The sequence below is a fragment of the Anas acuta genome, chromosome 25 (assembly GCF_963932015.1).
Source record: "Anas acuta chromosome 25, bAnaAcu1.1, whole genome shotgun sequence".
Taxonomy (NCBI): domain Eukaryota; kingdom Metazoa; phylum Chordata; class Aves; order Anseriformes; family Anatidae; genus Anas; species Anas acuta.
In genome coordinates this window covers 695,108-709,374 of record NC_089003.1, presented here as the reverse complement: position 1 = coordinate 709,374, position 14,267 = coordinate 695,108, and the positions used below count along the sequence as shown (strand labels likewise).

Below are 14,267 nucleotides of genomic sequence, written 5' to 3'. Positions count from 1 at the left end.
CTTTGGACCAAGCACGAAGATGGGAGCACATGGACGAGGGAACGAGGGGTCCGCAGGGGACTTGGGGACCCTCCTCCACCCGCCCTGCCACGGCCCCGGGCTCTCCTGGGGCTGCAGAGGGGCCAGAACCGGGCGATGCCCACAAAGCCCCAGAGCCCCACGTGGCAGGGAGCTGAGCTCAGCGTCGGCCTCTCGAATGCCTGGTGCTCTTCTTTCACACAAGTGCTGCTCCGCAACGGGCACAGATAAGCCAAGTGGAAAACGATCTGAGGCTTTCCACTCTAAGTGGCCGTGTGGCAGAGTGATTAGGTTCTCTGCACAATGATGCATCTGCGCTGGTCTAACCTCGCTGCTTAAAATAGCGCTGCTGCCAGCGTGGCTGTGGCTGCCGGTGTGAATTGAGTTCCAGAGCCCTGCGCTAGACCCTTGTGAGCGAGCAAAAAGCGATGGGCAAATTGCTGCTCGTCCCAGGGGCAGCGGCCCAGGCGCTGTGCGAGGCTCTTCCCTAACACACGGCGATGGCCTGGGCCCCGGCCCTGCACACAGACCCTCCGTGGGGCTGGGGGGGCTCAGGCTGTGCCCCCCGTGCTGCCGCCCGTGAGGGCTGCGCAGCCCCCATGGCACCTGCTGCCTTTGCACACACGCATGGGTGAGGCCTCGCTGTTTTCTTTGCGTCAAAATTAACTTGGAACCTGATGGAAAACCTTAATTTGCACTTCAAAGTGCTTTGCAGCAATCTGTGAGCATGAGCAGAGCCTGAGCTGGTGCTCCTTTTTTTTCTGGGCCCTGTTTGCGGCACAGCCCGGCCCCGTGGCTCCCGCTGCCCCTCGCAGGGTGACAGCTCCCGGGCTCACCGGGGCTCTCCTGGGGCACCCCCGGGCCCTGTTCCTCCTCTCTCGGCCATGCACCAGACGTGACGCGCTGCCTTCCTGGCAGAAATTCAGATGGAAATGGCTCTGCTCTGCTCGCAGCAGCCCATTAGCAGCCCGATGCCTGTCCTGGCTGCGGGGCAGCGGGAGCGGGGGGAGGCAGCGGCAGCGCATCCATCTCCAAAAACCTCCGGGGCCCAACGCTGCGATTTTGGCTCGGGAAGGCCCAGCGCCATGCCCAGCTTTGGCTCCAGCCCTGGGGCTGCCCCGGCATTCCCCACGGGACCTGCTGATGCGGGGTGTCGGGGGTCCGGCCCTGCTGCCAACCACCCCTCTCCTGCTCCAAGAGCGAAGCTCCCGGGTGCCGAGTGACGTCGGCTGAATCACCGCCGAGCCGCATCCAGGCGCTGATGCAGCCGCGCTATACATAGCGCCGGGAGGGGGGCTGCGCAGGGGGTGCGGGATGGGGTCCCCCGGGAGCGCCTCTGCCAGGGGCTTCGCCGCCGCCTGCTCTCGGTGGGGACGGGGCTGCCGAGCTCAGCCCAAAGCGCGGCGTTGTCCTCGCCGCTGCCCTGCCCCGACGCCTCTGCCCCCAGCCCCGGCACGAGCCGTCGCGCGGTGGAGGCAGATGGAGGGGCCGGGGCTGGTTCCCGTGCTGACGTCTCCGTCTCGCCTCCGTCGCCAGCGCCTGAACGGGAGCGGAGCCGCCCAAACCACGAGCTGGGACGCGGCTCCTGGGCTCCATCTCGCACCCGAGGGCCGTGGCAGGGACCTGCACGCCTGGGGGGCTGGCGGCGGTGCCGTGGGTCCGTCCGTGTGGGGCCGTGGGGCCGTCCTCATGGTGCCGTGGGTCCGTCCGGCTGCTCCCGGCTTCCAGCCTGGCACCGGGCCCCACTCCCCCAGCCGGGGGCTGCCGGGGTTTGCCCCCAGAGCGGGGCTGAGCCCGCTGGGGGAGCCCTCGGAGGCAGCGGCAGCGGCAGAAGCAGAGCAGCTATTAATAACCCATGTGCAGCAAAGGGAAAAAAACGCAATTCCATAATGGAAGCGGCTCCGAGGGAACAATTCAGGGAATAAAATGTTCTCCCAGCCCCCACAGCATGTGGCTGCGGCTCTGCTCAGCCCTCGGCCCCACCGCCACGGGGCCGTGCTGGGAGAGGAAAGGAGCCCCCCCCGACTCCCCGACCCCCCCCCCGCTCCCTGCCCCAACGGGGGCCGGGGGCAGCCCCGGGCACTGCCCCAGGGCTCCGGTACCGGGGGGGGCTCCGGTCCCCGTGGCGCCGCTCGGGGGGGAGGCGGGGGGCTGCAGCGGGCGGGGGCCGGGGCGCACCGCCCCCGGGGGGGCTCTGCCCTGCTCCGGGACCGGCACCGGGACCGCGGCCGGGCCGGGCGGGGGCGGCCCCGGAGCGGAGCCGGGTCCCGGCGGGCGGCACCGGCGCGGCCCGGGGCGGTACCGGCGCGGCCCGGGGGGAGGGCGCTGGCGGCCGCCCGGTGCCCACGTGGTTTCTCGGTGGCTCCGGAGCGGAAGAAACGGCGGCGGCCGGGGCCGGGGCTGCGGCGGGGGCGGTCGGGACCGGGACCGGGACCGCGACCGGCACCGGGGCTGACACCGGCACCGACACCGCGACCGGGGCCGGGGGGAAGGAGTCGCATCCCGGCGGGCGCCGCCGCCGCCGCAGCGCCTCCCGGTGCTCGCCGCCCCTCCCGGTGAGTGCGGGGCCTGGGCCGGGGGCGGGCAGCGGGGGAGGGAACCGGAACCGGGCTCCCCCCGCCCGGGCCGGGCTCGCCGCGGCCCCGCTGCTGCCCGGCGGCTCCCGGCCTCCGCGGGCCCGGCCCCGGCCCCGCTGCCGCCCCCTCCCCCGGCCCGGCCCCCTCCCGCTCCCGGCCCCTTCGCCATCCTCGCGCCCCCCCCCGGGCCCCGTCTTTGTCCCCATCCCCGCCCCGCTCCCCGCCCCGACCCCTCCTGCGCCTTTGTCCCCGGCTCCATCCCTGGCCCCGACCCCCCCCGGTTCCCCCTGCCGCCCCCCGCCCCCCCCCCCCCGGTGCCGTGCGGGCTCCCCGGGCAGCCCCGGCAGAGAGGAGCCTGGGGGGGGCTCGGGGCCGTGCCGGGGCTCGGGGCGCGCTGCCGGGGGCGCCGAAGAGCCGCAGACCCCGGGGTCGCGGGGGGTGCCCCCCCCCCCCAGCCTCGTGCACACGCACGTGCGCGCCGCCGCACCGGGGCCTCGTGCCCGCCGCGCCCCCGGCACCGCTCCGGGACCCCCGGGCTCGCCCCCTGCCCGCTCGCCCCCCTCGTACCTGCACGGCCGCCAGCCCCCCCCGCAGCCCCCCAGCCCTGGGGAGCCGGGTGCCGGAGCTGGCCCCATCTCTGCCCGTTCCCTTCACCGTGCCGGGGGGCTGCAGCCCCGGTCTCGCTCTCTTTAACGGCGTCCCCAGGCCTCCAGGAGGGAGCGAAGCCGCCCGGAGCCTCGGGGACCTCCTGCGGCCCTGGAGCCCGATGCCATCGCCGCCGCCTCGCGCTGAGCCTCTGGCGGCCGACCCACCGAGTGCCCCCTGGCCACAGCTCGCTGCCCGCGCCTGAGCTGCCCCCGCCGCAGCCCTGCCCAGCCCGCACCGCATCGCCCCGCGCCCGGGGCCCGCTGCCAGGCAGGTGTCAGGAGGGGTCCGGCCTGGGGAAACTGAGGCACAGGGCAGGGAGCAGCAGGGCCAGGCATTGGGCTTGGTACCCTGCTGGGAAGCTTGGCTGGGGGGCCCTCTGTTTCCCCACAGGGCAGTGATGATGGTGCCCTCCCTGCCCAAGCAGGGGGGGGATCTTGGGGTGCCCCATCCCCTCTGTCACTGCCCCAGGGGGTGGATTTAAAGCCCTGAGGACAGCAAACGGGGACAGAGGAGGGGCTGTGGTGCTGGGGGTTTTGTCTGCGTTTCACGCTCCTCATCCCAGCGAGGGGCTGCCTCGCCCCCCCCCCGACCTTCCCAGGAGCTGGGGGCACGGGGAGCACCGGGGCTTCTGCACCCGGGGCTGGGGCAGCGAGAGCGCCGGGCTGGCCCCAGGCTCTGGCTGTGGCTGGAGGGGGCCCGGCTGTCCCCGCCTGCCCCCCCGCAGAGCTCGCCTCCTTCCCTGCCTGCTGCCATGAATTATTTGTGTGGCCGCGGCTCCCGGATGAGGCTGCGCCGCTGCCCGCGGGTGGGATGGGGCGAGCTGCCCCCGCTGCCCCCTGGCCGGCTCCGGGTGTGATCTCCTCGCTCCCCGCGGGCTGGGCTGCACGCAGGGCTCCCGTTAATTGCGTGCCTCGAAATAGCGACCAGCTCGGCGGGGACAGCGCTGCCACCAGCCTGGCCCCCGGTGAGTGCAGGGGGGCATCGGGCAGCAGAGCCTTGCGGGAGCCTCTTGGCCCCAGCACCCTGCTCACAGGTGGCTTTGTGACCATCGTTCTGGGGACAAACCCTGCCGTGCCGGGGCTGTGAGCACGCCGGGCAGGATGAGGCCTCGCTGGGGCTGTGCTGAGCCAGGTAGCTCCTGGGGGTGAGCGGCAGTGCCGGTATATAGGGCACCGCGCGGGCTCCGTGCCGCGTGGGAGGGCGGAAAGCAGCTCGCGTGCGTTGCGGGGTGGGAGTCGGCGGCACCGGCCGCTATTTCTGGCACTCGCTCCCTGGGGGACGTTGGGAAAGTCACCGCGTCCCCCCGGGGCTGCTCCGCCGGGATGCTCTCTGCCGTCCCCTGCTCCTCCCCAGCATCCTGGGGGGCTGCTCCCCTGCTGCTCCCCCCTTTCTGTGGGCAGGAGAGGTGACGCGTGCCCTGTGTCCCCTCCGGCCTGCCCGGTGGCCCCGCAGCTCCGAGGGCTCCTGAGCCGCTGCGGCCGCTTCTGTCCCCGCCTCACCCCGGGGTGCTCGCGTCCCCCCAGGCAGGACTCGCGCGGCGCCATGGACTCCATGTTCGAGGACGACATCAGCATCCTGACGCAGGAGGCGCTGGGGCCGGACGAGGACTGGCTGGACAGCCCCAACACCGACCTGTCGGGGGAGATGTGCTCGGCCTCGCACTTCGCCCTCATCACTGCCTACGACGACATCAAGAACCGCCTCACCGGGCTGGAGAGGGAGAACTCCACGCTCAAGCGGCGCCTCAAGATGTACGAGGTCAAGGTGAGGGCCCCGGGGCCGCGGGCTGGGGGGGAGGCAGGGGGCTGGGGGGGTGGCAGGGTGCAGGGGGGCCCTCCTGACAGCTCTGCCCCGCGGCCTCAGTACCCGCTGATCGGTGAGTTCGGGGAGGAGCACATCTTCTCTGTCTACGAGGCCAAGGAGACGTCGCTGCTCAAGAGCGAGAAGGCATCGCTGCAGCAGCAGCTCAACCAGTTCCAGCACGAGGTGAGCGGGGCTGGGGGCACCGGGGATCGTGGGGGGTCCCCAGTCCGTGTGCTGACCCCCCAACCCCTGCCCCACAGCTGCAGAAGAGCAAGGAGCGTGAGGAGCAGCTGGACGAGATGATCCAGGCCTACGAGAAGCTGTGCGTGGAGAAGGCAGACCTGGAGTCGGAGCTGGGCGAGATGGTGGGCGCCTGCGGCTGGCGGGGGCGCTGGCACTGGGGGGGGTCACTGGGGGCCCCTTCCCCATGCTGGGCAAATCGCTTCTCCCCCCGGCGAGCTGTGGTGGCCTCAGTGCTGCTGTCGGTGCCACCACTGGGACTTGGCAGGGATGCGGTGATGCGGGGCTGGGGGCTGATGGTTTGGGGTGCCAAGCTCCGGGTGTGCAGGAGGCACGGTGGCAGGATTAACTGGGGGGGGGGGCTGTGGGGCTCACCCCTCTGCCCCCCCCCCAACAGCGGGCACTGGTGGAGACGCACCTGAGCCGCATCCGGAGCCTGGAGCAGCAGCTGCGGCAGCGCGACGGCAGCGCCTTCCCCGGCCTCAGCGCCCCGCTGCCGGGCCAGGAGGTGCCGTTCCTCTCCCTGCACCCCAACCCCGCGCTGAGCCACGGTGAGCCCCCCTCCCCACACACCCCACGGCTCCCCTCTCCCGGGGGGCACCCTCCGGGCCGTGGCGCTGAGCCGTGCCGTGCCCGCAGTGCTGGATCGCCCCGCGGGCTGGCCGAGCCGCGGGCTGGAGGCCGAGCTGGAGGCTGCCCGGCAGGAGGCTCAGCGCGCACAGCACCGCGAGGAGCACCTCAAGGCCGAGTGCGAGCGGCTGCAGGCAGAGCTGAAGCACCTGCAGGACACCCGCCAGCAGGTACGGGGTGGGTGGGGGGCAGCTGCGGGGCCGCGGGGTGGGGGCCGGGGGCTCACGGCCGTGCCCCATCCCCAGGAGCAGTCGGAGCGGGACATGGCCTGGGTGAAGAAGATGGGCGACGACCAGTAAGTGCCTGGGGGGCGTGGGGGGGGGGTACCGGAGGGGGGGACCCCGGGAGGATGGGGGGCACGGGGGGGGGCGCATGGACACGGGGGTGCTGGGGGGGCACCCGCTGCGCCGTCACCCTCCCTGGGCGCAGGACTGGGGGGGCTGCCCCTTCCCCTGCCCCACCGCTTCTCTGCCTCGTTGCAGGGGGGGCGGGCGGGGGGCGCCGCGACGGGGGGGGGGGGGGGAGCGGGGGGAGCGGGGGCCGCCTCCAGAGGGCGCTGCTGCCGCGCAGGCACCGGGCTGGGTTGTACTGGGCTGTACTGGGCTGTACTGGGCTGGGCTGTGATGCTCCGGTGCTGCCCCGTGCCGTGCCATGCATCTGGCAGCACCAGCAGCGTGCCCGGGCTGCTCCCACAGCCACCAGCTCTGCACGACCCCCCCCAGCAGTTTTTTGGCGATTTATTTTAATTCAGCGCAGGGTGCGGAGCTGCCACAGTGCCAGCAGCAATGGGGGGGGGGTCTCTGCTTGGCCTCCCCCTCGCTGCCGCGCTGAGCCCCAGGGGCACCGCCTGGCTCCAGGAGAGGGACCGGGAACCCCCGGCCTCGGTGGGGGTTGGTCCAAGCCCCCCCAGGTTTGGAGCAGGCCCAGGGGAGCTGTCGGGCTGGGCCAGGCCAACGCAGGGCACGGTGCGGCGATGTCCCCCCGAGCACCACGCTCCCCCCCGGCAGCAGCCACCCCCAGCCCGCTCCCTTAGGAGGCAGCCCCGTTGTGCCGCTCTCCTCCTCGTTCCAGCCCCGGGCGCCCGTCCCCACGCTCGGGACGCGGTGGGGGCTCCGTTCCCTCGCCCCCCACATCGTGCAGCGCTGCATCTCCTCCAGGCGGGCGGCGAGGTGCCGGGGCCGGCCGCGCCGAGCTGTGGACAGATAAAAGCTGACGCGTGGGGCTCGTGGGGTGCGGGGACGGGAAGGTGCCGGGATTTTTTCCCCTCCTTTTTCTCACCGTGTTGATGCCGTCACCGTTTGTTTGTTGTCTCCCTGGAGTAAATCCGCGCCTCGGTGGCAGCGGGGCCGTCCTGATCCGCGCTGATTTCCCCCCCGAGGCTGGGGCCAACCGAGGGCTGCTGCAGCCCCGGCTCCCCACCTCGTGTCCCGGCAGCCACCCTTCACCCCCCGGGCTCCCTCCCTTTAATTCGCTTTGGTTTTGGCAAAGCTCAGCCCCACCACAGCCGGGAGAGGCAGAGGCAGGTGTCCTCCCCCCCGTGCCATCCAGCTCCCAGCCCTCCCCAAAGCAAAGCTCCCAGCTCCTTGTTGGGGATCCCCAAACCCTCTGCAGTTGGGGTGGGGAAACTGAGGCCCCGCAGGCTCCGTGCCCTCTGCCTGGGGACAGCAGCAGAGCAAACCCCACTTTTTGGGGCGCTTCAGCCCTTTCTCAGGGCTGGGATGGAGAATAAGTTTTTCCTCCACGGCGTTGTCTTTTCTTGTAAATAAGGCTCTTTTTTGTAACCTGCTCCTTTCCACCACTTTTTTTTTCGGCGTGAAGGGCACGTTATCTCCGCTTTTCATCTTTGGGTGACTTTTCTTTCTTTCTTTTGCCAAATTAGTCAGCCTGCCTCTGTAGTGCGCCCGCAAGGGCAGGAGGGGTTGGGGTTTGACTCACTGCCTTCGATGGCAGCGCTTGCTTTTGTTGTGGAGGCGGCCACGCGATCGCCGCTGCCGCGCCTGCTCCTTTTTGGGGGGAAAAGGCGACTTTGAGCCAATTCCTGCTGCAGCCACGGCAAAGCGTCTTCAGTGACCTCAGCAGCGTGGAGGGAAGCACCCAGCTTTTATTTTTTCCTTGATTTTGTCCTTTTTTTGTCCCTTCCCAGCTCCTGGCCGCTCCCACCTGCACCTTTCCCATCTGGGTGCGCAGAGGCTGGCGCAGCCCCAGGGGTTGGGGCTGGGCACGGATGGGGTCGGCGACACCTCCAGTGTGGGGTGGATCTGGGGGGGCAGGGAGATGCTGGGCAGTGCCCCAAAACCTGGGGATGCTCTGTGGGATCTGTCCCATGGGAGATCTCCAGCAGGGGAGGTGCTGGGAGCAAGGGGGCTGGGTGCGGGCTGAGGGGGGCACATCCCCACTGCCCTCCCGTGCTGTTGGCTTCCCCAAATTTTGATGGTTTTTTCTGGGTTTTAATGAATCTCAGGGGCCGGCTCCCTGCGCAGCGTGGGGTGGGCTGAGCACAATCCTCTCGGTGCACAGGGGCACGGTGGCACCTTGGGGACGTGCCCACTGGCTGCAGGCTGACGCCAGCCCCCCCCCGTGGGGCCCGCAGCCGGTGCTGGTCCCGGTCTGACCCTGAGCACCCATGGGTGCTGCTGCCACGCCTGCCGGCCTCCTGCAGCCGCTGCAAGGAGCCTCCCCAGCCTCGCTCTCCGTCCCCGATGTCCCGCGGGCCAGCAGGGTGCAGAGCAAGCAGGAGGGGAGCAGGATCTGTCCCGCTGTGGTGGCAGTGCCGGGATGTCCCCGCGCCCCTGTCCCAGCTCCCCGGACCCCGTCCCAGTGGCGGGGGGGCGAGGTCGGTGCCCGGCCGTACCCCCAGCAGCCCTGGTGCACGCTCTCCCCTTGCCCACCCCCTGCCCACGCGCAGATAGCAGATAAGGCTGTGGTTTGTGCTTTTATTTAAGGGCTCCTTCTTGTTTACCAGGCGTAACTTGCTCGAGGTCACCCCTTCCCCCCTCCCCAGGCAACCGCAGGCCCCAGATGGAGGACAGGCCCCCCCCTGTGCTCAGCACCCCCTGCCTGGCTGGGGGGGGCCGTGTCCTGCTCCTGCACCCACCAGCTCCCCAGCGAGCGGGGGCCTGCGCTGACCCCAGTGGCAGGGAGGAGCCCCCCGACACCCGGCTGGGGCTGGGGGCACTGGGGGGCACCTTGCAGCCGGGTGGGAGCGATGTGATGTGGTTGGCAGCGCTGCCCCCCCCGAAATGGCCCCACCACAGCACTGGGCAGGATGCGGGGTCCTGTCCCCATGGGGCAGCTGGGACCCCAAACCCCCCCCCCCGGTCCCCCAGCTTCCTCCAGAAGGTGAACGGGGCTGTGCAGAGGGGGGGGGCTGCTCCCTACAAATAGGTGCTGGGTTTGGTTGGAGCGAGCTGCAGGTGCCCCTGTAAGTTTTGTGCCTTTATCGGGATGGGAAGGGGGGGCTTTATAACCCTGACCTCCCCCATATTTCACCAGCCACCACCTGGGGAGCGCGGCTGTGCTCCCAGCCCTGCCCCATCCCGCCCGGCCCCTCTGCCACCGCTGCCCCCGGCCCTCTCCTGGCCGTGGCATCCCCCCAGGGACACCAAGGGACAGCGGGGAGGGGGCGGGGGGCACCCCTGGGCCAGCGGGAGCCCCGCGGGATCCGGCTGCTCCCGCCAGAGCAGCGTCGCTCCCCGGCACCTCGGGGCCTGTGGGCGGCTGGGTTTTCGGCAGCTGTTTTGTTCTCACGTCTTATCTGCAGTTGCGTATCAAAACTCGCATTTTATCCTGAAACAGCAATTTTTCAGGGTGTGGGGGAGCTGCACCGATCCTCCCCAAAAACCTGGTGGCTGCCCTGGCTCCGGGAGGGGCCCTCGGGGGCTGCGGGTTGCCCCCCGTCCCGGTGCTTTGGCCGGGCTCCGGGCTCGGTGTGGGGCTGGGGGCTGCTCCTCGCCCCGCTCCCCCCGGCGCTGTGCGCTCCCCCACCCCAGTGCTGCGGCTTTCACACTTCCTCCCTGCGCTGCAGCGTGACTTCGAGAGGAGCGGGGTGGCCCCGGGGGCAGGGGGTGCTCCGGTCAGCCCAAAGCCAGCACCAGGGCCCCTGCTTCGAGCTGCCACTGCCCGGGCTCGAAGTTGGGTCATGAGCACCGAGGGTTTGGGGAAACGTCCCCTGTGCCCCCCCCCAGAGCCACCCCGCAGGGCTGTGGGGCCTCTGGGGCTGTGACACGGGACCGAGCTGGGGAAACTTCATCTTTTCTTTTCCTTTTCTTTTCCTTTTCTTCTCCTGCCCGTGATAAGATCGCGGGGAGGCAGCGCGGGGCAGACCTGTCGGCTGCTGTTACGAGCGGCGCCTCCCGGGTCCCGGGGGTGTCACAACGGCTCAGCTCAACTCGCCCCGCGCCGCCGAGCCTGACAGCCCCGCGGGAACCTCCGGAGATGGGTTCTCCCTTCACATCACCCCGGAGAATATGTTTTTTAAAAGTGACACCCAACTTGGGGGAGAATTGATGACTTTGTCAGGGCCTCTGAAAGCTGTCGGGGAGCTCAGCGCCCACCTCCCTGCAGCGCCCTGTGCCCGCACCCCTGCTCCTCCCGGCACCTGGGCGGCAAGGCACGGCTCCAAGTTTTATTTTTTGGGTCAAGGAGCCCGGTTTTGGGGCATTTTGGGTGCGCCCACGGTGCCTGGAGCAGGGAGGGCGCTGCTGGCCCGGGGGCCAGGGCCGCTGTGCCCTCGGTGACCGCGCTGTCCCCGCCGCAGGGTGAACCTGGCGCTGGCTTACACGGAGCTGACGGAGGAGCTGTGCCGCCTGAGGAACCTCAGCTCCCTGCAGAGCCAAATCCTCCGCGCGCTGCTGCAGGAGAAGAGCCTCAACGGCGGTAAGAGGGGCTGGGGGGCTGCGCAAAACGGAGAGCACGCTGCCTGCCCTCATCCCCCGGGCTCTGCAGCGCTCCTGGGCAGCCCTTTGGGGGTGTCCATCCCGGGAGCATCCCTCCCGCTGCTGCTCTCCAGGCCCCCCCCATCCCTCCGGGGTGCACACAGGTGCCTCCGAGCTGACGGGGGCATTTTTTGTGTCTCCCCCCCTCCTGTTGTGCTTTGCAGGCCAGCGCCACTCCCCGCTGTCCCAGTGCCACTCGCCGGCCCAGCAGCGCCGCTCGCCCGCCCCGCAGTGCCCCTCGCCCGCGCCCGGCCGCCCCCCGGCCCCCCAGTGCCAGTCCCCGGCGCTGCAGCGGCGCTCCCCGGCCCCCCAATGCCAGTCGCCCGCCCAGCAGCGCCGCTCGCCCGCCCCGGGGCCCTGCCAGTCGCCGGCCCAGCAGCGCCGCTCGCCCGTGCCCAGCTCCAGCCCCTCGCCCGCCCAGCAGCGCCGCTCCCCGGCCCCGCCGCCCTGCCCCTCCCCGGCCTCGGCGTCCCCCCACCGGCTGCCCGGCGAGAGGATGGAGCTGGGCTACGCCAAGCCCTCCAGCCGCCACATCAAGGCCGGCTTCCAGGGCCGCCGCAGCTACTCGGAGGTGAGCAACGTGGCCCTGTACCAGCAGAGCCGCTCGCTCTGGCTGCAGCCCGAAGCCTCGACGCTCCCCAAGCACCGGCCCTACGGCGAGGTGTACCTGGGGGGCACGGGGGCCCCCCTGAGCGCCCGCGAGCCCTTCGAGGAGCACGTGCGCTTCGAGAAGCAGTCGTCGGACGAAGAGGACTGGGCGGTCCCCAGCCCCCCCAGCCCCGAGGTGGGGGCCGTCCGCTGCGCCTCCTTCTGCGCCGGCTTCCCCATCCCCGACACCGCCGCGCACCGGGCAGCTGCCGCCTATGCCAGGACCGAGCACGCCCAGTCCTGGCCCTCGATCAACGTAAGGGGGACCCCTGCCCACCCCAGGGTGTGGGGCGGTGGGTGGGGGCAAGTGGGGGCCGGGACCCCCCTCCTGGCAGCCCCGCAGCGTGCCTCGGTTCCCCCCGCGGCTCCCCGGCCTGTGCCCGGCGGAGGAGCACAATGGTGGGAGGGGGCTGGGGGCGAGGATCGGGCCCGGGCCCTGCGGAGGTGGGCTCAGGGCTGCCCCTGTGCCCACAGCTGCTGATGGAGACGGTGGACTCGGAAATCCGGAGCTGCCCGCTGTGCCAGCTGGCCTTCCCCATCGGCTACCCGGACGATGCTTTGATAAAGCACATTGACTCGCACCTGGAGAACAGCAAGATCTGAGCCCCCCTGCCCGCGCCGCCCCCCCCGGGCAGCCGCGGGCTGCCCCCTCCCCGGACTTTGGATGCTGCATGAGAACACGAGGAGTGACACGGCTCCGAAATACCTCCAAGGATTCAGTAGCTGCGGAGGGACTGACCCCACAGGAGCCCCAGGCCCCTCCTGGCCTCGCGTGTAGGTGGGTTTTCCCCACTCCCCCTTGCCCCGTCCCTGCGTCCACGGAGAATTCGGCTGCTCCAACCAGGATGCTCTGGGCTGGGTCTGGGGGCTGCTGGTGGGGGCCCCGCCTGCACCCATGGGTTTCTCTGCTTGATCTCAGGGAGGATTTGAGGGACCGGGTCCTGGATCTGGCCCCCAGAAAGCAGGTGAAGGGAAGGGGCTGCCCCTTCGGGGGCTCACTGGGTCAGAATTGGTTGGGGGTGGGAGGCTGCTTGTTCTCGGTCCCCCACCTCTTCCCACCAGTTCAAGCATCTTTCCAGTCTTTTACATTAAAAGCATCCCCCCCCGCCCCCATTTCTCCCTTCTCCCCACAACGATGCTGCTGAGAATCCAACCCCACGGCCCATGGCACAGCATGGACATCCCGCACCACTGCACTGAGCTCTGCGGCCGCCGGCACCCCTGGGCCCTGCGGGGCCGTGTGGCCACCCCCCCGGCCCCGCAGCCCCCGGCCCCCACCCGCACCCCCCACGTTCGATCTACCTCAAAGCCGCCGAGAGGCCCCCGACGTCGGGAGGGGGGGTCTGCGGCACCGTCCCCCCGTGCTCCGCGCTGCATGCCCCCCCCGTGCCACGGCGCGCACATCCACGCGCAGCACCCGAGGGCTCGGCTGGGGTCCGGCCCCTGCTCCCTCGGGGTCCCCACGCAGGGGGACCCGCGCTCTGTGCAACGCCGCCGAGTCCAATAAAACCCTTCCCCAGTGCCCAAAACACTGCTGGGAGCCAAAGCTGCCACCGCTCTGCTGGTCCCCGGGGAGGAGGGGGACAGGCTACGGGTGTCCTGCATTGGGGCGCGCGCTGCCTTGGTGCCCGTGGGGTGACCGGGTTCGGGGTGCCCGTTGCGTGTAACCTACTAAGGTGTCCCCGTTCCCAGCACAGCGGGATGTTTCGGGTTTACTGCTGTGGCAGGCACGAAGAAATAGGACAATCAAAACCAAAAAACCGCCGTGAACCCCAGGGGTGATGGCACGGCCGAGCCCCAGCCCCGTGGGGACAGCACTGACAGCGGTGCTGTGGCCGGGCCAGTGCCATCGGGGTCCCCGTGCAGCCGGGAAAATCCTGCTCCAGGCCTGGGGGGCTGTGGGTGCATGGGGGGGCTCTGGGTGCCTGGTGGGGCCAGGGTGTGTGTATGCGAGGGGCTGGTGGCACAAAACACCATCCCCAAGCCCCCTCTGCTCCAGAGCCGCTCCCTGTGACGGTGGCGAGCGTCACCGCGGGTCCTTGGGGAGGGTAAAACGGGCATGGGGGCCCCCAGCCCCACCGGGACCCCCCACTCCGAGCAGCTCCGCTCTGCCCCGGCCCTGCGGTGTGGGGCAGGCGGAGGGGGCGAGAGAAACGCCCGCAGCTCAGGGGCGAGCAGCGAGGCCCCGGCGCGGCGGGGCCCAGACCGCAGCGGAAGCCGGCAGCCGGCGAGGTGCCGCTGAGCGAAACGCGGCTGGGGCGGGGGCGCACCGCGGGGCGCGGGGGGGGCACCCTCGGGCATGACACCGGGGGAAGGTCGCCAAGAGTCCCCGACGGGCACGCTCGCACCTCTGCTGCTGGCCCCCAGCTTGGATAGCAGCCAAACGGTGCCTGCAAACCCTGCCCGGGGTGGGGGTCGGGGTCCCGGGGGGCAGCAGCTGCGGGGGGGGGCCGTGGGGTCCAGCTGCAGCCGAGTGGCTGCGCACCCAAAGGCGAGGCTCGGAGGATGGGGCTGCCCTGTGCACCGGGGGGCTCCGTCCCTCCCAAACCTGCCCCGGTGAGGCCTGCAGCCTCCCCATGCGCTGTTGGGGGGGGGGACCATGGTGGGGGGGCTCTCAGCCAATTCTGTGCCCCGCAGGGTGCCCAAGCTTGGAGCCACCACACCCTAATAAAGCCTGGCTGATCTCGGGAAAGCCCAGCCCAGCGGCCCCGCTCCCGTAGGGCCCAGCGGTGCGAGGAGTTGTGGCAGTTCCCAGAGCTCAGCGGGGCAA

At 70.8% G+C, this 14,267-nt stretch overlaps 1 protein-coding gene across 2 annotated transcripts; it reads left to right on the top strand.

Annotated features, from left to right (window-relative positions):
* Positions 1-2,245: 2,245 nt before the first annotated feature.
* On the top strand, positions 2,246-13,048 carry TBKBP1 (TBK1 binding protein 1). 2 transcript variants are annotated; one of them, XM_068660666.1, is made up of 11 exons: positions 2,246-2,573; positions 3,308-3,513; positions 4,770-5,006; positions 5,106-5,228; positions 5,306-5,410; positions 5,683-5,836; positions 5,925-6,085; positions 6,161-6,210; positions 10,672-10,790; positions 11,014-11,753; positions 11,972-13,048. In XM_068660666.1, exons 3-11 carry the CDS (start codon positions 4,785-4,787, stop codon positions 12,098-12,100), a joined length of 1,803 nt encoding a protein of 600 aa, XP_068516767.1. In that variant the 5' UTR covers positions 2,246-2,573; positions 3,308-3,513; positions 4,770-4,784; the 3' UTR covers positions 12,101-13,048. The 2 variants fall into 2 exon arrangements, with proteins under 2 accessions (XP_068516767.1, XP_068516765.1); XM_068660664.1 differs by having other exon boundaries at positions 2,248-2,573; positions 3,300-3,513.
* Positions 13,049-14,267: the final 1,219 nt, after the last annotated feature.